The following is a 23,504-nucleotide window of genomic DNA, read 5'->3' as shown; positions in this document are numbered from 1 at the left end:
ACCAAAATACACTGCATGTTCCTCCTCAAATGTAATTTGTGTGTCCACCTTGTCACAAGCCCTGCTCCCTATGTACACATGAATCAGTAATTGAATGCAATAGTTTGGGCTATTTTAGGTGTTGCTTGCAACACCTAATAGCCCAGACTAAAAAAGGCCTGAGACGCAGAGGCCCACTGCGAACGCTCCAGAGTTCCCTGTAGGCCAGCCCACCACCGATTACCCATCTAGGTCTGTTTTCGCTTAATCCTAATTACAACCCAAAGACAAGGTTGGTCATCGCATGAGAAAAGAAGAGCGTGTAAAGCACCTATGCTTCAGAAAAACACTTTGCCTTTGATTGAGAGACCACAATCGGGACAGGTACAACGTTTGTAGATACCAGCTACAAATACTTTATTCAAACATAGTTCACATAAAAACAAGGCTTTGATGGTCATACAGTTTAAATTTTCTACTGACGACTGCTTCAATCAACGCCATTATGCACTTGTGGGAGGGAAGTTTTGTAGAATAACATCCTTACAAATATAAATACATGGGGTACACTAAACATGTTAATGTACTTGATTCCAAAAATAGACAGGTAATTGGGTAGATCTGAAAGTGCCATATAAGAGTTTCATAATTTTCATAGTACCTCATTTACATTGTTCCTTTGACGATAGGAAAAATGCATGCAAACCTTTAGATACAAAAGAAACGTTCACACGTTCGAAAGATGGAAAACCTATCGTACGTACAGTATTTTTTACAGCTATTTTCACTTGTCTTCTTACTATGTAAAACAGATGGTTTGGTTTAATTTTTAAAATGGTTGGCAGTGGCAGTGTTTGACCCTTCACAAGGAACACAAAAAAGGCTGTGCATTAATGCAGCCAACAATTACCACACATTTTCATTCTGCTTGATGTAAAGAAGAAAGTCATGTTTTCTGGTGGAATTGCTGTGATGAGCATGTACAATCTTAGATCCGGCACAGTGGCATTGCTTCCTGGAGGAGGGAGTACCCAGGCACACCCTGAATTACAAAGTATCATTATTTCTCCTTGAAAGAACAACCACCACTGTAAAGTTTAGGATCGAATAGGAAAAATGTCCACAGTATCAAGCAACCAGTATTAAGTTCGCAAGGCAGCTCTGGCCTTATCCAGGATATCCTTTCGTATTTTGGGGTAATTTGGATGGGCTTCTAAAACCTGTAACAAGAGAAGCAGACTTGTCATCATATGCTTTAATGGTACACCTTTTGGAATATCAAAGCCAAAATAATCTGCTATTCGAGGTAAGAAAGGTAATATTTCACAACTATTTCAAACATTTAAATGAAATTCCATGCATTACTACTGGGCTAGCCAGATTGTCACCACATACATACACAATAAAAATCATGTTTCTGAATATAACAACGACTTACAAATAAGTATGAGAGAGAGCCTTATAGCTGAGATTTTCAAATGTCAGTTTAAATGGGTTTGAAGGCTTTTGAATCAGTACATATATGCCCAACAATGTCTGGATAACAAAGGATTAGGGAGAACAATGGATTAGGGCAAACCACTGTGTTGATGCTTTTATGCTGAAGCAAATTACCGTAATGTGTGTAGCCATTAGCAGCAGCTTCTCTACCAATGTGATTTGTGCTTCTTTTATAGGTAAATGGTCGGTAATGTGCTTACCGGATACTTGCAAAATTATTTAATCAATCTAATCTGGTAATCGCTGGGCCAAATACTGGCATGGACAGTTTTGGATTTCAAAGTGAATTCGATTAGGGACGTTGCAAGAAAAGAACACGGTTTTGGTTAGAAGATTATATTCCTGACAAGTCCTCACAAGAAAGGTGGTTTACAGGCTGCAGTCATCTTCGTTTCCATATTTTGTTGCTAATCCAGTTACTTTTATTGAGATAATTCAGCGAGAAATCCTCATTCAGTCACAAGTTAGGCACAACTGATGCACAGACGCACACAACACTCAAAGCAGACACCGACATTCTTCTGAGTTGCACATGCATCCAGCTACATTCTATCACTTTATCATCTCGATAATTAAAGACACAGCCAGCAGGGGAACTTTTTTAGGCTGTTTGAGCTTGTCTCAACCCCTTACAGCCTCCCCCTCACCACACACTCATTGCACCATTTCTATTTGGGGAATAGTTATGATAATCTGCCTTTATGCTCATTAGTGACACTTAAAACAAATCACAATTTCCCTGCTACCATATTTACCTGTGGTCTCTAGGTAACAGAACTACCATGCTTTTTCAAACACTGTCCATCCGGATCCCTCAAACCTACCACTTCCCTTCACTACCCCGAGTCCTCCCCGTCCCTCTAAATCACCCTTTTCTTTCACAGATTGGACACAGAAACCCTGGAGGGGTCATAATACACAAACCATCGGGCAAGCCTAGTCACTCTGACTCCACTATAGTCGTGATTTGACACAGTATAAAATCTCAATAATGTGACAACATTTGTACATGGATGCAGAGAAGAGCACCACATTTAAAAACGTGATCTGCAGCCTGCGCACAGCATTTGAAAAAGACGTGTGAAAGGAAATGTGCAATGTCAGCAGCACATCTACAACAAGATTACATATCCACAGCATATCACTCGACACAAAAAGACCTTTCTGCAGCACCCAGCAACCTTTTAATAAAGAGAAAACAGTCCAACCTGGGATAAAAACTGTAGCATTTCATAGTGGAGTCAAAACCAAATTAAGGCCTGAATTGTGATGTAATTTCTTTTTTTACAGTACTGATATCCAGCTTTGTATAAAGAAACAGAGTGACTCAAAATTGTAAACCTTTGACAGGAGTTTGATAGCAACAATGTTCTAATGTTGCCCTGTTCAAAATGACAAATGCAAAGGGGAAAAGAAAGGCTGCATTTGAGAATAAAACAGCAGTTTTGGGCCTAGACAGCCAAATTGCATTCCTTCTCCATCAGCCATAGCAAACTGACTAGGGGATGGCTTGCTTTCCTATAACAAAAGTGTGAACACTGGCCTTTGAAGCTGACCATAACGTTGGATGACTATGCCTAGAGTTGGTTTTCAGGAACCAGGCACTGCAAGAAAAACAAATGCTCCCCATTTACAATTTTCACCTGTCTCGAACTTAGGCTAAACCCCTTTAAAAATAAAATCAATTAGCTCTGGGAAGTGGTCTGCAGTGCTCTCCTCTGAAGTAATCTGATTTTATGATCAGCCTGGAGAAGGAACTTCACAATTTGGGAGACCTGGAGTCTAATACAAGGGGCAGCCAGATCCTCAAATCACTCAAGGAGGGAGGCAGGACTGATTCACAAAGGGCCCTGCCAGCTCCGAACTTCAATTAACTTGCACCATAACAGCCAACATTCTCAGGAGTCACAAATAGCACAGCTCTCATATGCAAATGATCTAACATTACATGATTCCAGACGTTCTGCTTCCAGGAAGCCGAACTGGCGATGCCATTAAATAGTATGTAAAGTAGAAAATAAACATAAAATTACATATGGAATGGGGGGGCGCTGTTGTGCAGCGTGAGGATGAAAATGTAATCCTTGTCCCTCCGCTGAGGCAGTTGTACATCCCGTCAGAAAATACTCTGAATTCAGCTGCTGTTCGCCGAAAAATGTATTAAATATGCATTCCAAAGATCTCCATGGAATGGACACCCTGACAGTGAGATTAAGGTCAAACTAAGTGAGAAATTGACCTGGCACGAGAAACACCCAGCGCCGGGTGCCATTTTGCTGGGATCATTGTTCAGAGAGAGCCCGACTCGTGAGACGCCCCGCAGAGACATTGGTGAGGCATTGTAGCGAGCACTGCGACAAGGGCGTCTGCCCACTTTAAAGATTGGAGCCCATCAGCGCTGTTGGAGATTGTGCACCAGACTTTGCCAAGATCGTGACTCTGGAGCAGACAACAAAGGACGAGCCCCTGCCAAGCTACGATCCTGGCAGCAATCGGAATCATGGACGCGGGCCTTAAGAACGTGAACCCCACACATGAGAGAGCGCAGTGGCAAATGCCACCGAAGAAGCAACTCTTTATCTGCCACATTTCTCAAAAATAGCTGCAAGTCCATACGGAACCCGGACTAAAACGGGAACTGTCTCCCCCATGCCGTTAACGATAACAAACACAGATCTATCTGATAGCCGGACCAGAGGGGGAACTGCATGCCAGTAATCACTTAAACTGCTACACGCACTATGGGAGGAAACAGCTGCCGCGTAGAATGGAGGGATATTGAACATGGTGGGCTCCGACACACTAAGGTTGACGTCATAACAGTTAACCTTCGCAGGAACGGCTCCCAGATCATGTGGCATATGGATTGTCACTTATAACATTGGTAAAAGTAAAGAAAGCGTTTGCCCAATCAGATGGAATCCCAGGATAGGAACAACCAGATATCCTCATCTGAGGCTACATTCTGAAGCAAACAATACATAGCATACGACACGTGAAGCACTCCTAACAGGCTCTTCCAGACAACACAGCAGACATACATCCTGTCAGTTAACACACACCCGGAAACCAGAAGACCCCAAAACCAGTGTACACAGCTTGGGGAGCATTCCCTGGGGTGTCAGGTGGGAGAGTGCACTAATACTACAGACCCAGGAGAAGCAATACATAGTGACCAGGGGGAGAACACAGATAAAAAGGACAAATTCAAAACCGACAGCGCACCTGATGAACAGACGGACACAGTGAGCCTATAAAGATCCCAGAGAGAGTTGGATCGAAGTGATGCAGAAGAAGCAGAATGAAAGAGAGGCGACAGCAGGACAACAGATAAGTGACTTGGAGGATGTGGTGGAAACTATGCTGAACAAAATTCAAGGCCTCGTGGGGGCCACAAGAGCCCTTGAAGATAGAGCAGAAGACCCTGAAGGGCGCTCTAGAAGGTGTAATATTCGACTGGTGGGAGTCCCGGAATGGATGGAGGGAGATAGCATGGAACTCTTTGTGGAGAAGATAGTACTGGACATAATACGACCCTGTGGCCTCGCCAAATTGTTCACGGTGGAGAGCGCGCACAGGGTGCCCGGTCGACCTGCACCTCCGGGAGCACCACCCTGGGCCATAATAGCTAAACTACTTAACTTCAGGGACCGAGATGCGATCCTGCAAGAGGCCCGGAAACAGGGGAATGTTCAGATGGCGAATGCACGGATCCTGATATTTCTGGATTTAACACAAGCGGTACAGAGACAAAGACGGTCCTTTGATTCAGTGAAAAGGAAACTCCGGGAGCATGGCCTGCGGTACATGTTCTTTCCGGCCAAACTAAAAGGTACTAGCAGATCAGTGTCATGATGCCTACCCCCGGGCATCAGGACCAAGGCCCTCAGCTCCGGGAGCAGGCATCCAGACATTTGTTTAAACCTCAGCAGCCCAGGCTAGGGGCTGTCTGGGGGTCAGTCCTGGCGCCTTAGGCGCCAGGCTCATAGACTTTACTTACCTGATGCAGACCATGCTGCAAAAGAGTCCAAGCCTACATGAGGCCTGGATGGGACTATTTTGTTACAGGGACTATTTTTTACTCGGACGTGGCTCTAGGGAACTTCTTACATGGAACTACTTTGGAGGCTATTTAAACCACACCCGAACAGCAGCACATGCTTCGCGTTATTCTGCATCCAGCAGCGTGACGCTCACCGTGCCTGCAGCCAGCATTCAGTCTTCTGCCACGCCCCCGTGCCTGCAGCCAGCATCCAGTCTTCTGCCACGCCCGCCTCGAATCCGGAGCTCCTAGAATAAAGAAGAAGAAAAGGACAAGGTTAGAAAACAAACTTATTTCAAATTCCTCACCTAATTCCGGAACCATTTAATCTCCGGACCTGGAAAGTACATCAGTCTTGCACGCGTCCCTTCGCCAGCTCCAGCACGGCGCTATACTCACCAGTTCTCACAGCATCTTTCGATCCAGCACTGTCTCCATCATTTCTTCGCCGTAATCCGGCACCTAGGGGACACAAGAAAAAACAAGGTGAGCCAAGGGAATCAACAAATACAACCTCTTACCACCATAGACTTACCACTGGCGGTATTATTCCATAACTCTCCACATTTTCATATGCCGCATCTGTAAAGAGGGAGAAAATTAACACGTTAACGCATGCAATAGTTACCGGACAGCGTTGGGTAAGACAGACTCTTACCTGAACGCCAGCAGCAGCTACGAGACCTTCTTCTCACAAACTCAGTTGCAACTTAAGGAAGGAAGGGGACAAGAGTGAACATCGGGCACATTGAACTCTTTGAACTTGATACTTACCAATCCCGCCAGGGACTTCAGAGTCAATACTTACCGGAACTCTCCCAACACCTTCAAACCAGTGAAGTAACTGGTATCTACGCGCCCCTGCAAGACACACAGGATGGAGAGCTCATCTTTTACGAACATAAGGTGAGGTTACTAAGGGGATATCAGAGGTGATTAGTGGGGGAGAGCGAGAACAGTTGGGAGGCCATCACTAAAACCCACAGGTGGTTAATCCCTGTCTCCACTTGCAGGAAAATACTTCTTCGGGTCCAGCAGACAAGACTAGGCGGGCCAGTCCAGACAGCCATCTCTGCACTACGCATCACGTTGAAGGAGACCGCAGCTGTCCGGGTCCGATCGACACCCCTGTGGGGTCCAGGTGAGCGTAACAATCAGTCACATTTCTTCCTCACACTTAAAGAAGCCTGGACCTGGTTAAAAACCAAATATGGTCGACCCACCAACCCAGAAACGCGGAATGGCAAAGACCACCAAAAGTGATAATGACCTACGAAACTGAAATACAACATAGACATGAAATGGAAGATATTATATTAAACCACGGAGGAGGAAGAGAGGAAGCATAAGAGTCTACAGCCAGCGCTGAGGCCGCAACCCGACTGCGACCCCCCCCACCTCACCAATACAAGCGAGACCGAAGGACTAAGCAGTTCAACTTGTATCTTTTCTTTTCGATGTTTGGTGACTGAGCCCCGTCACAGCCCGAGACGGGACCGAACTCCTGCGAAAAAGAACATGGGGGAAGGGAACAAGGATGGGGGGAATGAAGAGGGGATAAAGGAAATTAGTAGTGGAGACAGCACAAACCTATTGTGGATGACAGACCATTACCAGATTAGCGACATACAATACAATGGGTCGGTTTATGGCTTGGATGCAGGGATAGTAAAACTTAATAATACTAAGGTAATAACAGGAAAACGGAGGCAAACTAAGGCAAAAGATGAGATTATCGCCTTCCTGAGGAATAACGAGGGATATGTGGACGAGGTGGGTGTCCTATAGGAAGCCCTTAAGGTAACAGTGTGGGAGGAGTGTATCTCGAAAGCGGTGGGAATTAGGAAAACTCTCTCCCGGAAGATGAAGGAATCGCTGGGTGTAATTAGGGGTTTAGAAATCGACCTGGGGAAAGGGAAGGAGGTGGGGCAGGATCTGGCGGAGTCTATCAGGACTCAGACTATACATCGAGAAGCCTTAACCAAATTTGATATGGACCACTATACCAAAAAGGAGCATGGGGAGGAGGAGGATAAAGCGGTTTGGCTACTTGCGTGGTTGATTCGTAAAGAACATCCAAGTGGAGTAATCACACAAATCACTGATAACAAGGGATCCAGAGTAGCCACACGGCAACAGATCAATGAGGTCTTTCAGGAATACTAAACGTCACTATACTCGAGCGAGGGAACAGACTTGGAAGAGGACACTTCAGACCTGTTAGAAATATCACGTATACCCAAATCGACGGCACCGCAGAGGCAAGCACTGGAAACTCCTAGAGGTCTTAGAAATTGAACGGGTGCTAAAACAATGCAGAAAGTAAGTCCTCTGGGACAGATGGCCTACTGGTAGATTACTATCTAGAATATGCTGATACATTACTCCCGGTACTGCAGAGAGTTTACAAGGAGGCCTTTACTCAGGGAGTTCTCCCCGAATCAATGAGAGAAGCACTAATCACGATTATCCTGAAGCCCCAAAAAGACCCACTTCTCCGTGGATCATACAGACCCATATCACTCTTAAATGTCGATACGAATATTTTGGGGAAGATATTAGCATTAAGATTAGAGGAGGCGGTTATTGCCATCGTACATACGGACCAGTGCAGTTTTATAGGGGGGCGGGGGGGAGTGAAACACTTCCAAGAATATCAGGAGGCTGCAATTCATAATGGCACATGTCTGCCTTTCAGAAGAGGAATTGACCTTGATGGCCCTAGACGCTACAAAGGCCTTTGATTATGTGGAGTGGAAATTGTTATTTAAGGTCCTAGCGGGGATAGGAATGGGCCCCACAATGCAGCACTGGATCCAATTTTTGTATGCTAGCCCCTAAGCAAGAGTGAAAACGGGCGAGTGGATATCAGGGAAATGGACGCTAGAGAGGGGCACACAGCAAGGATGCCCGGCATCGCCAATATTATTTGCCCTAGCACTAGAACCCCTGGCGGGATACTTCAGGCATTATATACAAGGCACAGGGATCAGAGTTTGCGGCATAATGCACAATATATCACTATACACAGATGATGCACTGATATTTGTGAGTAACCCCAGGGTTAATATTCCAATAATACTAGAGGTACTATCCAATTTCATGAAACTGTCAGGCTATAGCGTAAACGAGGAGAAATCCTGGGTGTTCCCCTCAGGGTAATGGGTGCACACCCGTGGATTTGTTCCCACAAGGAGGCATTTGCTGGGAGCTAGAGTTATTTTGTTACTTGGGAATCACAACTTTTCACGACCTACAAGAAACATTTGAGTTTAACAAAGGGAGAGCACTGGCTAGCATAGGAGAATCTATAACATTTTGGAAAACCCTGCCGATCTCCTTAATGGGAAAAATAGCTCTGTCTAAAATGGTGGTATTACCCTGGTTATTGTATTACTTTATTAATATCCCATACAAGATCAAAAAAATATTGTTTAAGATGTTAGAACTGCTCTGGGGGCCAAACAGACATAGGCTGGTGCTAACCACTCTGCGAAGACCACACACGGAGGGGGGACTCACACTGCCAAATTACGAGGTATACTACACAGCGGCCCAATTGTAGACATTTTCAAATTGGGTAGACACACCAGAAGGAGACTTGAAACGTCTACTAGGGGATTTTCCTACTCATAGGAAGGGGATTGAACTATTATGCGATCCAATAGCAACTAGGGGAAAGAGCGCAATCTATGCAATACCAAGGGAAGTCTGGAAGCAGGTACTGGAGAAATCACGGGACCCTCATCCGTATAGTCCAGACCTACCATTGGGTTTTGATCGAGGGAACAGGGGAATACTAACTAATCTCGATTGGGCCAAACTACAGAGCAAAGAGTGCATGAAAATGGGAGATCTCTGCGAGGAAGGGAAATTTCTGCCATTCCAGGAATGGCGGCAACAGTGCGACATGCCCGAAGGGTCTTTCCTAAGCTACACCCGAATCATTAAAAAAATTGCCGACCTATGGGAAGAAACTCCGGTAGAACCAGAGAATAACCCCCTGATGCATCAGATGCTACATATTACCAATAGCCGAGGGTTGATATCACGTCTTTACCTACAGATTAAGAATAGGAAGAAACTCCAGGAACTAGCTGTAAAGGCAAAATGGGAGCGAGACATTGTGAGAGAGATACCTGACGAACAGTGTGTAAAAATATGGGAACAAACATGTAAGGTATCGAGAAACGGCAGGTTCAGACTCATACAATATAATTTCACCCACAGAGTATATATGACACCATCCAGACTTTACACAATCAACCCACACCTGTCCGAGATGTAAAGAGGCCACAGCAGGCTTCTGGCATGTGACCTGGGATTGCCAGATAATCAATCAGAGCATTTTGGGAAAGGTTGAGAGTAAAACTAATACCTGGGCCAACAGTAAATATATGTGCTCACCTGAAATGTGTTTGTGGGGGATACTACCAGGGGGGAAGCGAACAAAGTCCAAAAGGAAAAAGGAGGCCTTTTTACTCATACTAGCTAAACGTAGAATCGCAATCTCATAGAAAAACCCGAAGTGCCCATCGATTCAACTGTGGCTGAAATATGTATATAGTTGGGGGATGGAAGAGATGGAGCTACTCTGGGATCAAAGCTTTACAGACACAGAGGCGGGTAGTAGTATGGACTGGGGACAAATGTTTAATGAAATTATGAACACCCCTGACTTGCACCCTCCATGATGGGAGAGACAAAGGGACTGATTCGTTGTGGGGAGTAAGCTGATCTCCAAAGGGGACCACAGTAGATAAAGAGACGTTGGTCTGTATCATTATTGTTAAGATGGCCGTCTGCCCCAGTGAAGTAAACCGGCGTAAAGAGTGTTAATTGCAAACTTTGGACTGATATAGTTAAGGTACCCGCACCACTATTATTGAACTGGCTGCCCACACCTGTGAAGTAAACAGTTGTAAATACCTTCTTATTATATAACTTGAACAAGAACAATTATTGGTATGTTGAATGCCTTCAATCCGCAGAACATGTTGAGAAATATGCAATGCTTAGAAATAATGGATGTACTGTGACATTGTATACACTCATAGTAATGCATAATGTTGGATGCTGTAACTACTTCATCAAGAAACACATTTTAATTAAAAAAAATTACATATGGAATGAAATTTTCGCTTGAAACTTTTGAAGAGAAGGTCTTCAAGATTTATGACCTTATTACAAGTTTGGTGGTATCTCGGTGGTAAACCTGCCGAGATATCAAACTGGTTTACCGTTACCGCCAATTGGTCCGGCAGAATTAACGCCGGATTACAAGTGCTGGTATGGCTGTGTTCTTCCCTATGGGGATTTTGGTGGAATTATCACCGGCAGTAATTCGGTCTGCAGTAATTATGCCCAAATTGACCTTTTTTGGCATTAAAGTGGCAGAATAACCTCCAGCATTTTGCTGGAGGCCTTTCCTCCACCTCACCAACAAAACCATAGTTGGGTGGTGCGGTAATGCAGCAGTAACTCTGTTACCTCTGCATTAGCACCGTTTTTGAGCCACACTTACCAACTCGTTATGAGGCCTTTAATGTTTTATAAAACATGTTCAGGGTGAAAAGCTCCATCAGATAAATGTAAAACAATTTCTTTTAATGTTTATTTCATTATTCAAGTTAGGCAAATGTGGATATTTTTGAGCAGAAACGTTGCACCTCACTAATTCACATAGCCTAGCATTTGCACCAGGTAGCCTTTTATTCTGAACTGCGAATGGATTTTTTGTGTAAAAGTATACATTTTTATTTCAGAATACCAGACTAAAGACAAAATCTGGAGCAGATACACCACCATGTCCTGTTGAGATGATAATCTTATGATTGGGTTAATCTAGCTTAGAGCAAAGTCCTAACCCATAGATTCTGAGTGACTCAATTGCTCACTCACTGACTTGGAGGGACTGACTGACAGACTGAAAGAAGGAACAAAAGGATGATTGTCAACAACAAAAAGGAAAATGGAATAGACTGCTTTCCTTTTGAGCATATGTTTGGATTACCAGCAGTACATTGCAAGAGAGGCCTAACTGGAGTTAAAGTCTGAGGCCTCCTTCAGCGGGAAAGACAGCAGACAGGCCCAAACACAGAAAGGAGGGGGTAACCAGACTGTGAAGGGAAGCGGACAGCATCTTGCTGACCGATGCCCACCTGTTCCTTGAGGGGGAGAATTGAACCATTCCTTAAGAGGGTGTCCAACTGTCTGCGAGACAGCCAAAAGAACTTCCTATGTAAGTATAATGCAGGGGGAAATAGAATTCTGAGAAGAAATATACTCTAAAGGGGAATAGATTAAACCCTGGCCCTGTCATTTGCAAGTAAATAGGTGTAGGTGTATATAAATTGACTATCCATCCTGAGAAGTTGAGAAATATTTCAAAACCATTTGTATGTGTTTCTGGAATTATATATTTCATAGAATAGGTCCTATACTATGTATACTTGGAGATCTCCTGACTCCTCCTCTGTGTAATGATCAAACACAGAAGAAGTATTTTAAAAGCCAAAATGATATCTCCCTGTGTGCATACCTTGATAAATAAGTTAACTGAAGTCCCTGGTTACATAACAAAGCAGTCTCCTGTTACTGGTGCTGATCGCTCAAGCAAACGTTGGTAAGGGGTATTAACTGCCACCCTTTTCCTCCACCTTTAAGTCACCACTGCAAATGACAAATGTGCACTTTTACACAGTAATGCAATAGAAGCACCACAGATAGTAATTTAACATTTTCTTTTTGTAAGCGATTCAGTTACAGGAGTGTTAAGTAGCTTGTCTTGAAATTGAGTTTTTTAGAACACTGCATGAAATTCTGACATGTCCATTGCGCGTGGGAGGACGTTATTTTCAATGAGTAAGAAGCAGAGAGACTTATCTAGGCAGGTGTCTTATTTTAAAATTTTGTTTTGTACAAAATGCCAATTTTAATCCCAAGCCCTCATACACCATTTGTGTGCTCAGGAAAAATCGGATGTACATATGGTGAGATGTGTTTTAAAAGTTCTTTTCAAGTTAATGCCGCCGTTCACCATTTAAGAGACAGTGTATCGGTAACTCTTCATCGCAGCCACCACAGACATTGGAATCTCAAATGCATAATTCTTTTATATTGAAATGATTTACTTATTTATATTCTATTAATAGACCCTCTGTGCAACCCTGTGTGTTTCTTCTTGTCCCGAAAAGAGAGGGATCCTGTAGGGAATCTATATTGTTACATTAGGGTCCGGATTTATGAAAATAACTTATTCAATATAAATGTATGTGCCTGATTTGGGTTGGTGGAAAATTCCCCTAAACTAGTTGTCGCCCGAATACAATATATTACAATAACATAACGTACATTGGTGGTCAACTGAAAAGTACTTAACGTGACAAAAAACATACTTTCAAAGGAAAACTGTACCCATCAGAAAGACTATTACCAAAGTTAAGCATACACCCATTATGTCAGCAAGTGTAGCTTTGGTGAAGACTTTTGTTTCTGTTCTTCTTATCCTAGAAAATTAAACTGATCAACCGTAAAACCCACCTTCTGTGGGTGTCACCCATGTCTTCTTGTCATGCCCTTTTTCTGGACCACAATTGATGTGAGATGTAACAGGGCCAATACACTGTGTCTCAATGCTACTATGTAGGGCATGGTTAGTGGAAAAGGGGAGGGGAGGAAAAACATCTTGGCACAGGTGTGTAGAGCGCTGTCTTTTTTGAGTGGTCACACGAGCAGTGTTGGTCTGGTGGTGTCTTGGTGCTATAGTGCAGGACATTGCAAAAGAGCGCCACAGACTTCCTCAATAAGTTATTACTTTTCTTTCCCTGTGAGAATTGGATCATGTATATCGAAACAGGTGCCATGTCCCCCTAAGTACAGCATAGTTACACCTTAATCACCCAAGGCTTGTAGATTTATGGATAATTGGCACTATTCTACTTTTAGTGACCACACCAAACCTGAAGAAGGTAGATTTCATCTGGATCTAATTATTTACCTACGAGGTACCATAGAAAGGTGGCGTCCAAAAGTGCACCAAAAACAGTGGGGCTGTTTCTTAAATTGGTACTCGGAAGCCACTAAATGGCAGTCCAAAACGAAGACCATAGCTTTTAAAGATGCTAAAGAGAAGCTCCAAAAAACACAGAGCACACTCATTTGGATGGCCCTAAAAACAAAAAGGGTTACATTAGACTATATCCAGCTCTTCAAGGAGTACACCCACTAAAATAAAACTCCAGAGGACATTTTAGACTCATGTGATCCTGTGATATTGAATACTGCCACTTATCAGGCACCCAATCAAATTCAAGTGGCTGCCTCTGCTCCGCTGCTAGCACCATGTGAGTGAATGAAGCCTCAATGAGCCACTGGAATATATTCAGTCAAAACCTATTTGAACACTAGAAGGCTCTACATCGTGATCGCTTTCATAAATATTTCCGTCTATAAATATCTAATTGATGTGTTGGCAATGGATGGTCAATATCCAATCACTTTGGTTCTCCGGTTACATCTAATACATCTGCAACTTTTGAGGGATTGTCCAATCCAAACACTCAAAATGGTACTGCAGTATTCCCTTTAAGACAGCTACCTGGAGCAGGCAATTCATTTATTACTGTGCAGACGCCGTGGCACTCTGCCAACTTATTTAAATTGTGGAAAGTTTTCCTAAAATATTTAAAAACCTGTTCAATTTCAAAAAGATACAAGTTATCATTAACTGTTACAACCCCTCTTGTCCTGATATTAACCAGGTATTGAGGACCGCCCTTCCACCAGGCACTTTTACTTTACTGAAACAAAGATGCAGTTACCAATGCGAGAATCCCGTATGCAAGCACTGAAGGATTTCACTTATTGGTTGCTTCACACTATCCTGAGATCTGTCCCAAGAAGACAAATTGGACCAAGATAAACGCCTGCAAACAGTGTGAAGACAAAAATCGTGCGGAATACCTCAAAAAGGTGAAGAGATGTTTTGTTCCGCTTTCAGGGATTCCAAATGCAACGATTACGGCACTGCCAGCCATGATTTTGGGATTCGTTAAGGGGCTGCAGCCCAGTATTGGTGACGGAATTAATCATAGGTTGGGAAGGAAAGAACAAAACTGAAGTATTGTTAGCTGTGTAGAACTTTCATGAAAAAGCAGAAAGACAGAAAAAAAACACCAAAGCTAAGTTAATGGTACTACAAATTCATCAGTTACAACACACAAAGCGAAGGGCAGGGCACTGTGCTGTTGCTAGCTTTAGAGGAAGAGGATGGGGCAGAAGGAGAGAAGGAGCCCAGTTCACCTGGGTCAAGGAAGATTACCGGATAGACAGACCAGGAATACTTATAATGACCAATCTAATTTCTGCATATTGTTTGGACATTAGAAGTCTGAGTGTCCGAACTGTCAGGCTCAACAGTCAGTACGGCAAATGCAATCCTCTTCTTCCTTCTCACAGTCGTTTCCCCACCTGCACCACCCAATATGTTGCACACGTTATAGCATAGCAAGGAGACCGGTAAGGTCATTGCACAGCCGACACTGCATGACATACTTGGAAAGGACAGGGGGAGAGGTTTATGGCAATGTAAGGATATCATACTTGGTTTTTAGGGAGACACTGCAGAAGAATATCGCAAACTATTTTGATATTAACTCTGGAAGGGAGGCCGATTGCGCAACAGTTTGGACTACCGCCAAAGCAACTTTCAGAGGGTTACGTATTAAAGAGGGTACGATAAGAAAATATTGAAAAAGTTGAGGGAAACTAAAAACTGAAGCCAGGCATATGTGAAATTGTGAGAGGTAATATTGAACAACCGGGGGAAGTATTCAACTGGAACATATAAGCTGTTAGGGGGGTGTTTAGACATTTCCGGATGGACGATTTCGGAAAGCAAAAAGCAAAACATTTATAAAATGGAGTACAAAATAGACGCATTGCTAGCTAACGGTGATTAGAAAGAGATAGCGGACAGGTTAGTGCACAGGCTGACAACCTTGTCAGGGCAAACAGTAGCAAATCCACAGGAGATAGTTGAGCAATGTGCTGATTAAAAAATAAATCTTCATAATGGATAGGAGATTGAAAGTGTGGAGGCTATACAGGAGCATTTGTAAACAGTTTGCTTACCCTCACATTATCACTTTGATATGTGACATACTAGAGTTTATTCTGGAAGCAAGGTGTAAGGGGTCAGAAATGAGAGGTGGACCAAAAGTTGTAACATTCTCAACATCAGACATCTTTATTAACAAAAAGGGTTGGATAAAAGGCCTCTCTGTCCCTATCCTAAAGAGAGTTTCCCTACCTAGGAAACTAAAACTAACGATCAGTCTGTGTCGTCAAAAAGTATTAACTGTTCTTGTGTCCAAAACATACTACTCTGACCATCACACTAAAAATGATCATATAAGGGTATAAAGAAATATCTTTCAATTTTGCTTGGCAAAAAGTGTTCATAATCAAAACAAATGAATACATCCAATAGAAGCAGTTTTCTCCAAGTAGAAATCCTTGGATACAGAGGGTGGATCCCTTACTCTGGATATTTAGATAGGATGGTGAAAGTGTCTCTTTCAAATAACCAGCCCTTTAGGATGGTAAGAATGGCTCTTAACAAACAATGGTTCCTCGAGTATGACAAAAGTGTCTCTTTCAAACAATAATTCCTTAAGGTGGCAAAAGTATTTCTTTCGGACAATAGTTCCTTCAGGATGGAAAAAGTGTCTTTGCTATACTTTTTTACCATGTGCCTTGTAAAGTAAGTAAATGTCCTTATACAACTTTGAGGGACATTCTGGTATACTCTCCAGCCAGGAATCCTCTAGTAGACGCTTTAGATCCACAGGTATATTGCCAGGTATCTTGCTACAGACTTTGAATGGATTATCTGGTATACTCTGCTGCCAGAAATCCCCATTTGGGTTATGTAGAAACCTTGGTATACTTCTCTGCTTGGTATCTCCCCCCAAATGTTCACTTGCCTGGTGTATTCCTTTCACCGGGACTTCTCAGATTCAATGTCATTTAACATTACACGCTTCTATCCTTTACTGTGTTTCCATTTGCTGGAGGTATGATTTATTCCAACTTTCCCCACATTGATATCCTATTTATGGGGACTTCTTCAGGTTCTCCTGCTGTGCTTATTTCTTTAACATTTATTTTCTTAGGGTTATACTTGCTCCAACTTTCCCCATATTGGCATCCCATATATGAGTGATTGCGTGTACGAGGGGAGAGATGGGCTTTATCACATTTGCCAGAATGAGATAAGATTACTTACAATGCATTAAACCATTGCCATTGCACTCTAAATACTGCCAATAGGTCTTGGCATCCTGTGAAAAACAGCATAAGCAGCACACCTTAGCGTGACTTAAAACTGCTTTGCCGTTGTCTTTTTATGGTTTGCTGCTATTACTGTTTTTTGCTGATAACACACAAGGCTGCATGTGTAGTTCTTTTGAACTACATTTCCCATCAGCCCTCAAGGTTCTTTTCCCCTCGGCCTGCACATCAGCGCCAGAGTGTTCTGCGAGGCCGGTTAACACCTGTTTACGTCCAGGGTAAGGAAGGGAGGACATAGTTGTGTCTCTGCTTCAGTAAGCCTTCAAACCTTACTCTGCCCGATTACACCGATACATGTCTTTCTTCACACTGCTTGCTTGCTTTATGGATCTGTGATCTGTACGGCTGAAGCGTGCACTGAAGTCCTCCTTTCTATTTTGTACGGAAATAGAAGGAGAGAAAACATACTTTACACACTGCCATTGCCAGGAACACAACTCCACAGAACCACCAAGGTCATACTCAAAGAGACAGCTAGCACTGCATCCCCAGTCATGATTTTCCATCAGAGAAGTCCTCAGTATGGGTATTCACCCAGAACTTACTTCATTAATGGCATTACAAAAATTAAGGCGAGAGAAAATGGTACAGAAATATATTATGGAATTCTATGAAAAGTTCACTAACAGACTTCACCTGGGGCTGGATAGAAATGAAAACAAGGCTCCACTTACTGTGGAATACTGGAGTCATTGGTACTTGTTGATGTGGTGAACTCCAATAGCTTATGCACGCTCAGTGCCCTACCACCAATAAAAAACGGCCTAACAGACGATCTGGTCCAAGGCCCTATCTCAGATCCAAGTAAAGCCCACAGGAGATGTGACTGCAGACATACCAGGTAAAACAGATGTCGCAAAAAGAAGGTATCCTTAGAGCCACAGCACTTCCCAATCATAATTTACTATAGTAATAATGACAACTACGAAGGGGATAAGATTTCATCATCCCTTTCGCAAGAAAAATCTATCCAGGATGGGCCCACAATTAAGTTGTCTCTACTTAAAACTCACTAGTTGAACAAACATGCAATTAATGTGCAGGACTACATACAGGGAACAAACTAGATGTCATGAGTATAACGGAAACCTGGCTTGCAGATTCTAGCGGCCCTAATATAAGTCTAGCTATCCCATCTGGCTACAGATTTTACAGCACAAATCGTGAACAAGGAAATGGGGTAGGAGTGGTGCTCATGGCTAAGTCAGACCTGCACCTCTTTGAGGCACCCATTGCCTGCCCATGCTGTGAGATCCTCCAACTTAAATTCCTTCCTAACGCTAACTTCTGCGTTAAATGCTTTCTGGTAGATTGACCTCCAGTTAAGATGTGAGAGTTTAATGAAGATCTACTCCATATCCTAGCACATCTCAATAAACTTAATAGTGCCACCATTCTGCTAGGAGACTTGAACAGATGGCTAACCAATTCTGAAGACAAGGATGCTAAAGAATTGGCGAGACATCTGAACATTCAAAACTTTAACATCCTAAATATAGATCCGACACATGTAGGGGGAAACATCCTGGATTGAATTGCTAGTAGGAACATCACTTTGAACATCACCAAGACTAGACCATGTCTAGTGATCTGATCACTGTTTCGTAGAAGGTCTTGTACAATACCAAAACAACTCCAGAAAGACCCACATCCTACCTAAAAGAGTCATCAATAGGAATTTGAAAAAGATTGTCTCAGACGATCTGCTTCAATGCTTAGCACAGGTAATGGAAATAACCACCGTCTTGGACCCCATTGAAGCATTAGCAAATACATACAATAAACAACTAACCAACCTTCTAGACAGAGTTGCTCCGATGAAAACCAAGATAGTCGGGGACAAAAACTGCAAGCAATTTTGGTTTTCAAGTGATTTGTTAACACTGAAATGGAAAAAAAGGCAAGCAGAACGCCTTTGGGAAAAAAAAATCAAACAGAAGAAAGTGAAACGTTTCAGAAAACTCTACAAATAGTATATAAAAAGAACATACTAGAGGCAAAACAGATATTTTACAATAAAAAAAAATAGAAAAAGCAGAGAATAAATCCCCAAAACAGTTTGAAATATATCGCAACCTGGAAAAACCTCTACTTCAACCAAAGGCCTATACACCGTCTAGGGAAGATTGCAACAGGCGTTTGCCAAAATAAATCACCTCTGCTAGGGCTAAAATTTCTGAGATACCAGAGAATGAAACAGGCAGTAAACCCAAGCCGGCAAAAAAAGAGGAACCGGCGGGCTCCTTTCATTTCCAGCCAATAACAAGCACCAACATATGCACCTTCCTTGGAACTATGCGCCCTACCCACTGTCATGGAGAAATTCTGCCCTCCAAATTCATCTTAAGCAACCCTAACATTTTTGTTCCATTTTTGGTTCGCTTTGTGAACTCCTCTTTACCACGGTTTGGTCCCAGACTCAAACAGGTAGCAATCACACCTGTTAAAAAAAAAAACCTTAACCCAAAGGATCCAAATGATCTAAGTCCTATTACAAACTCACTTTTTCTCCTGAAGGTGATTGACAAAGTGGCTTCTGCCAATTCCAACAACACTTAGAAGAGCTGTGTATCCTACACCCCATGCAATCAGGTTTTCGTCCTCATCATGGCACAGAAATTGCCCTATTAGGCCTGCAATCGCATATGCTCAACTAATTGGAAAAAGTTACAATTGGTCTTCTAGTACTTTTAGACCCATCACCCGCATTCCATTTGCTTGATCATGATCACTTTTTGGATGCCTCGATCACAACTTGGAAATGCTCCAAAGAGGCCAGAGACTGGATCCACTCCTTGAGCAACAGGGAATCACGAATAAACTGGGGCAGAGCTGGCTCCGACTCAGAGAAAATACTGTTTGGTGTCCCACTGGGAGCGTGTCTATCAACCTATATATTAAATCATTCTGTGACTTGTTATCCAGCATGGGCGTGTATTTTGCAAATTATGCTGATGACACCAACTCATGATTGAGCTATGTGGTGATAACAAGAGCGATTCAGATCGGCTCAACTTCATCTACTACTCCATAAAAGAGTGGATGTGCAGGAACTGGATGTGCCTCAATCTCACAAAAACAGAGCTCATGATCTTTGGATCTGCATAAGCGAGGGCTAAATTAAGTCCTAAATACAAATCCATGACTCTGGAGGGAAACTGCATAGACATCCTCGAGAAGGTTAAAACATTGGGGGCCTCATTACGAGGTGGGCGGAATGGGTTTACCGGCACCGGTAATGGTGCCGGTAAACCCATTCCACCCTATTACGAGGTTCCCTTGCGGGACCAGCTCAGAACGTCTGGTCAGACCAGAAGTCCTTTACGGGTCCCGCAAGGGGACCAGGGAGCTAATAACGGACCCATTATTAATAGGCCCGTTATTAGCTCCATCCCCATTCCCATTGAGCCCTATGGGGGCTCAATGGGAATGGGGATGGGTTTTTTGAATGAGGAATTACCGGGTCCTCCAAGGTTGCTATGACCCGGTAATTCCTCATTCAAGGAACCCGGACCAGAGTTTGGAGGCAGCCATGGTGCTAAAAGCACCATGGCTGCCTCCAAACTCGTAATGAGGCCCTGGGTGTTTGAAGCCTCCCTCAGTTCTAAGGGACACGTGGATGCAGTTGTTAGTAACTTGCACTATCACTTTAGAGTGCTAAGACTCATCAAACCTTTTATATCACAAATAAATCGTGAAGTATTAGTCCAAGCCATCATTATGCCCCGGCTGGACTACAGTAATGCTCTTCTTTTAGGAGCGAATAAACAATGTAACACCAAGCTCCAGATGATTCCAAATGAAGCAGTGCGGATCATTGTTGATATTCCTAAGTGAGAACATATATCTGGAGCCAAAAAAGGATACTACAATGGCTACCAGTGTCAGCCAGAGCAAGCTTCAGGGACCTTTCCGTGGCACATCAATGACTACATGGAAAAGCTCCCAGCTATCGCAAGAAACGCATATTCCCATACATTCCCTCCAGGCACCTACGATCAGGTACCTAAGGACAACTGGAAGTACCACATGCTAAAAAGGCCAAAGGATATGTGCGCTCTTTTGACGTCCCTTCGCATCAAGCATGGAATACACTCCCTCTGATGATGCGCCTAGAGAAATGCTACTTGGCGTTTAGGAAGCAACTGAATACCTGACTGTTCGGATAACTAGTATTCACTAGCTTGTCTTACCCTTTTGTCCTGTCTGATCCTTGGGATCTTATGTCTGCATGTTTATGTTGACTGTGCCCTGATGCATGTGGGCTTTGGCGCTATATAAATAAAGACAATTTTTAAAAAGGGAAATTTGTTCAAGTTCTGCTTTTGCACTTTATTTGTTCGGTATTCAAATATTCTTATACTAGCTGTTCCTGGCGTAACATATGCCATTCTGTCATATCTCAAAGGTCAATATTGGTCAATAATTCATAGGGTCACTTCTATCCCCCTTCTTAACTATCAGAATTACCACTGCTCACTTCCAGGAAGGGGGCATAGGTCCCTGTTACTTATCAATGGTAATTGAAAAAGCTAAACATATAGGAAACTGTCTTCTTTTGAATTTGAAAGGCTTATTCGTATCAGATGGAATGGAAGGTATGACAGGTATAAGAACAGAATCTAAGTTTAATCCATCAATTACATGCACCTCTATGATGTGTCTTCGTAGACATGTAATTGTCAAACTTGTTCCATTGCATAGTCCCCATGATGGCATAAGATTGACTAGTGCCTAATTACAGCACCTACTTTCAGTATTAGTTCGTGAGGAGGCACGTGTCCTACAACATTCTGCTCTTCAGAGACTGAAACGTTGAGCTGGTAATTAACTGTTCATTGACACTGGAATCGCTGTGCCCTGTGTGAAGAGAAGTGGGGTTGGAAAGAAGTAACTTGAAATAATTCCGAATGTTTGCGATAGCGGAAGTTGAAGGTGACTGCGTAGAACCGTGCTCATTCTGATTGTTAAAATGATAGCTGTTGTTGAAGTTGAGGGGCATACAAAGGTTCCCTTTGCCATTTGGACAACATACGGCAACCCAACACTGATAAATTGCATCTGCCGAGTATGGAAACATACCTAAGCGTTTTATATATATAGATGTTTTGCTGGCTGACATGCCTGTCGGTACGCCCCTGGAATTCCGTATGGCTTTGGGTGGACTCACCAGTGTTTTGTAGCATTCATGACACATGGCACGTTGTCGCGATAAAGCTTCCTCTCTGGGACAGACTCTGTAGCTCTGCAGACCTTCCTCCAGCTCTCCCTCTGGCTTCCAGTTTACCCACCGGCTTCTCTCCATGTCCAGGACCAAAGACTGCTGCCTTTCAGCAGACTGCCTCTCCAGTAGCTCTGCTGCTGCTGGTGTTCTGCCGGTCCTCCAGCTGTACCTGCAGTGTTTCTCCTGGTCTCGCTCCATGCCGGTGAGTAGCTCTGGGAATGGCGAGATTCTTTCTGTTATTATCTGCCTTCTCTGTCTCCTCCGGTATGGTCCTTTATCATACTGCTTCCTTCTCCTGCTCTCTCTGCAGTTGGAGTGCAGACAGAATTGTTTTTCTTTTTTTTTTTTTTTTTTTTAACAGACATTCTCACACTATCCTTAGCTTTGTTTGAGACAGGGAAACCCCTCTTATTTATAAGGACAGATAGGGTTTCCACTTTATTTCCTTCCAATAAAAGTTTATGACCTAAAATTATCACCTCTGTGTCCTGCGTCTACTTCTGCACCCTGTAAGGAAGGCATAATATAAAAGCAAGACAGATACAAATGATCACAGTTCAAGGGTGTTTAATAAACTGTAATAATGGGTGAGATAAATACCTAACAAACCTAAATCTAACATGGGAGCAAGCTACCACCATCAAAAAATAATAATAATACAGCCCAAGTGGAGCTTAGTCAAATAAAATGGGCCTATAATAAAAACAACTATTGCCAATACTTACCGCTATGCTACAAAAGAGTGTGAGATAATGTTCACGAGAAAAGAAAAAAGTGTTCACAAAATGATAAGTCAGGATATTATGGCCGCGGGGTCTCCCTTCCCCAAGTTTGAACAACGGGACAAGGCGGGACCCTCGAGCACAGCACACTTCTGGTCTTCTTTAGACCAAGCTCACAGTTCCTTTTCTCAATATTAGGGCCTTCTGTGCCAAAGTATCTTTTATTTAAAGTCTCTTGCTTCAGAGGCCCTGATGTATCAAACAACAAAACAAAAAGTTCCTTCTATTAATCTTAACGTCGGCCGATTACAGCCGAGCTCCGATCCCTTTCACGTCAGCCTCCCTCAATCGTGCTCAGACCAAAAACTCACTGCGGACATCCCTCAGTAGGGTTCACATTTGTCACCACAATGCAGTTCATTTAGCTTTTCAATTCACAATGGGTCAAAGACTTTCAACTGTACATGGGGTTTGGGTTGGCCCTTGTATGACCATTTTGACATCACAAGCCGGGTTTCCCTAGGACTGGGTCTTGTATTTTTCTCAGTTCAACTTATTCTCCTTGTTCAGGAGTGGGGCATTCGTTATAGCCTTCCGCCTTTTATCACTGTGGGGAAGGGAAAGGGCCATCATGTTTGTGTAGTTATTGGAAATGTCCTGACTCTGCCTGACCCTTGTGTTG

At 43.1% G+C, this 23,504-nt stretch overlaps 1 protein-coding gene across 1 annotated transcript in view; it reads right to left on the bottom strand.

The window, feature by feature from the left end:
• Window positions 1-359: 359 nt before the first annotated feature.
• The window catches only part of TTC21B (tetratricopeptide repeat domain 21B), a 1,345,192-nt gene continuing 1,322,047 nt past the window's right edge, over window positions 360-23,504 (bottom strand). The window contains exon 29 of the mRNA XM_069616283.1: window positions 360-1,199. Coding sequence (XP_069472384.1) covers window positions 1,122-1,199 — 78 coding nt within the window. The 3' untranslated portion in view covers window positions 360-1,121. The remainder of the gene's footprint in view (window positions 1,200-23,504) is intronic.

This window comes from Ambystoma mexicanum, chromosome 9 (assembly GCF_040938575.1).
Source record: "Ambystoma mexicanum isolate Mex_15411 chromosome 9, UKY_AmexF1_1, whole genome shotgun sequence".
NCBI lineage: Eukaryota > Metazoa > Chordata > Amphibia > Caudata > Ambystomatidae > Ambystoma > Ambystoma mexicanum.
Note: the sequence above shows the minus strand (reverse complement) of the source record. Positions and strands in the feature narration are given on the sequence as shown.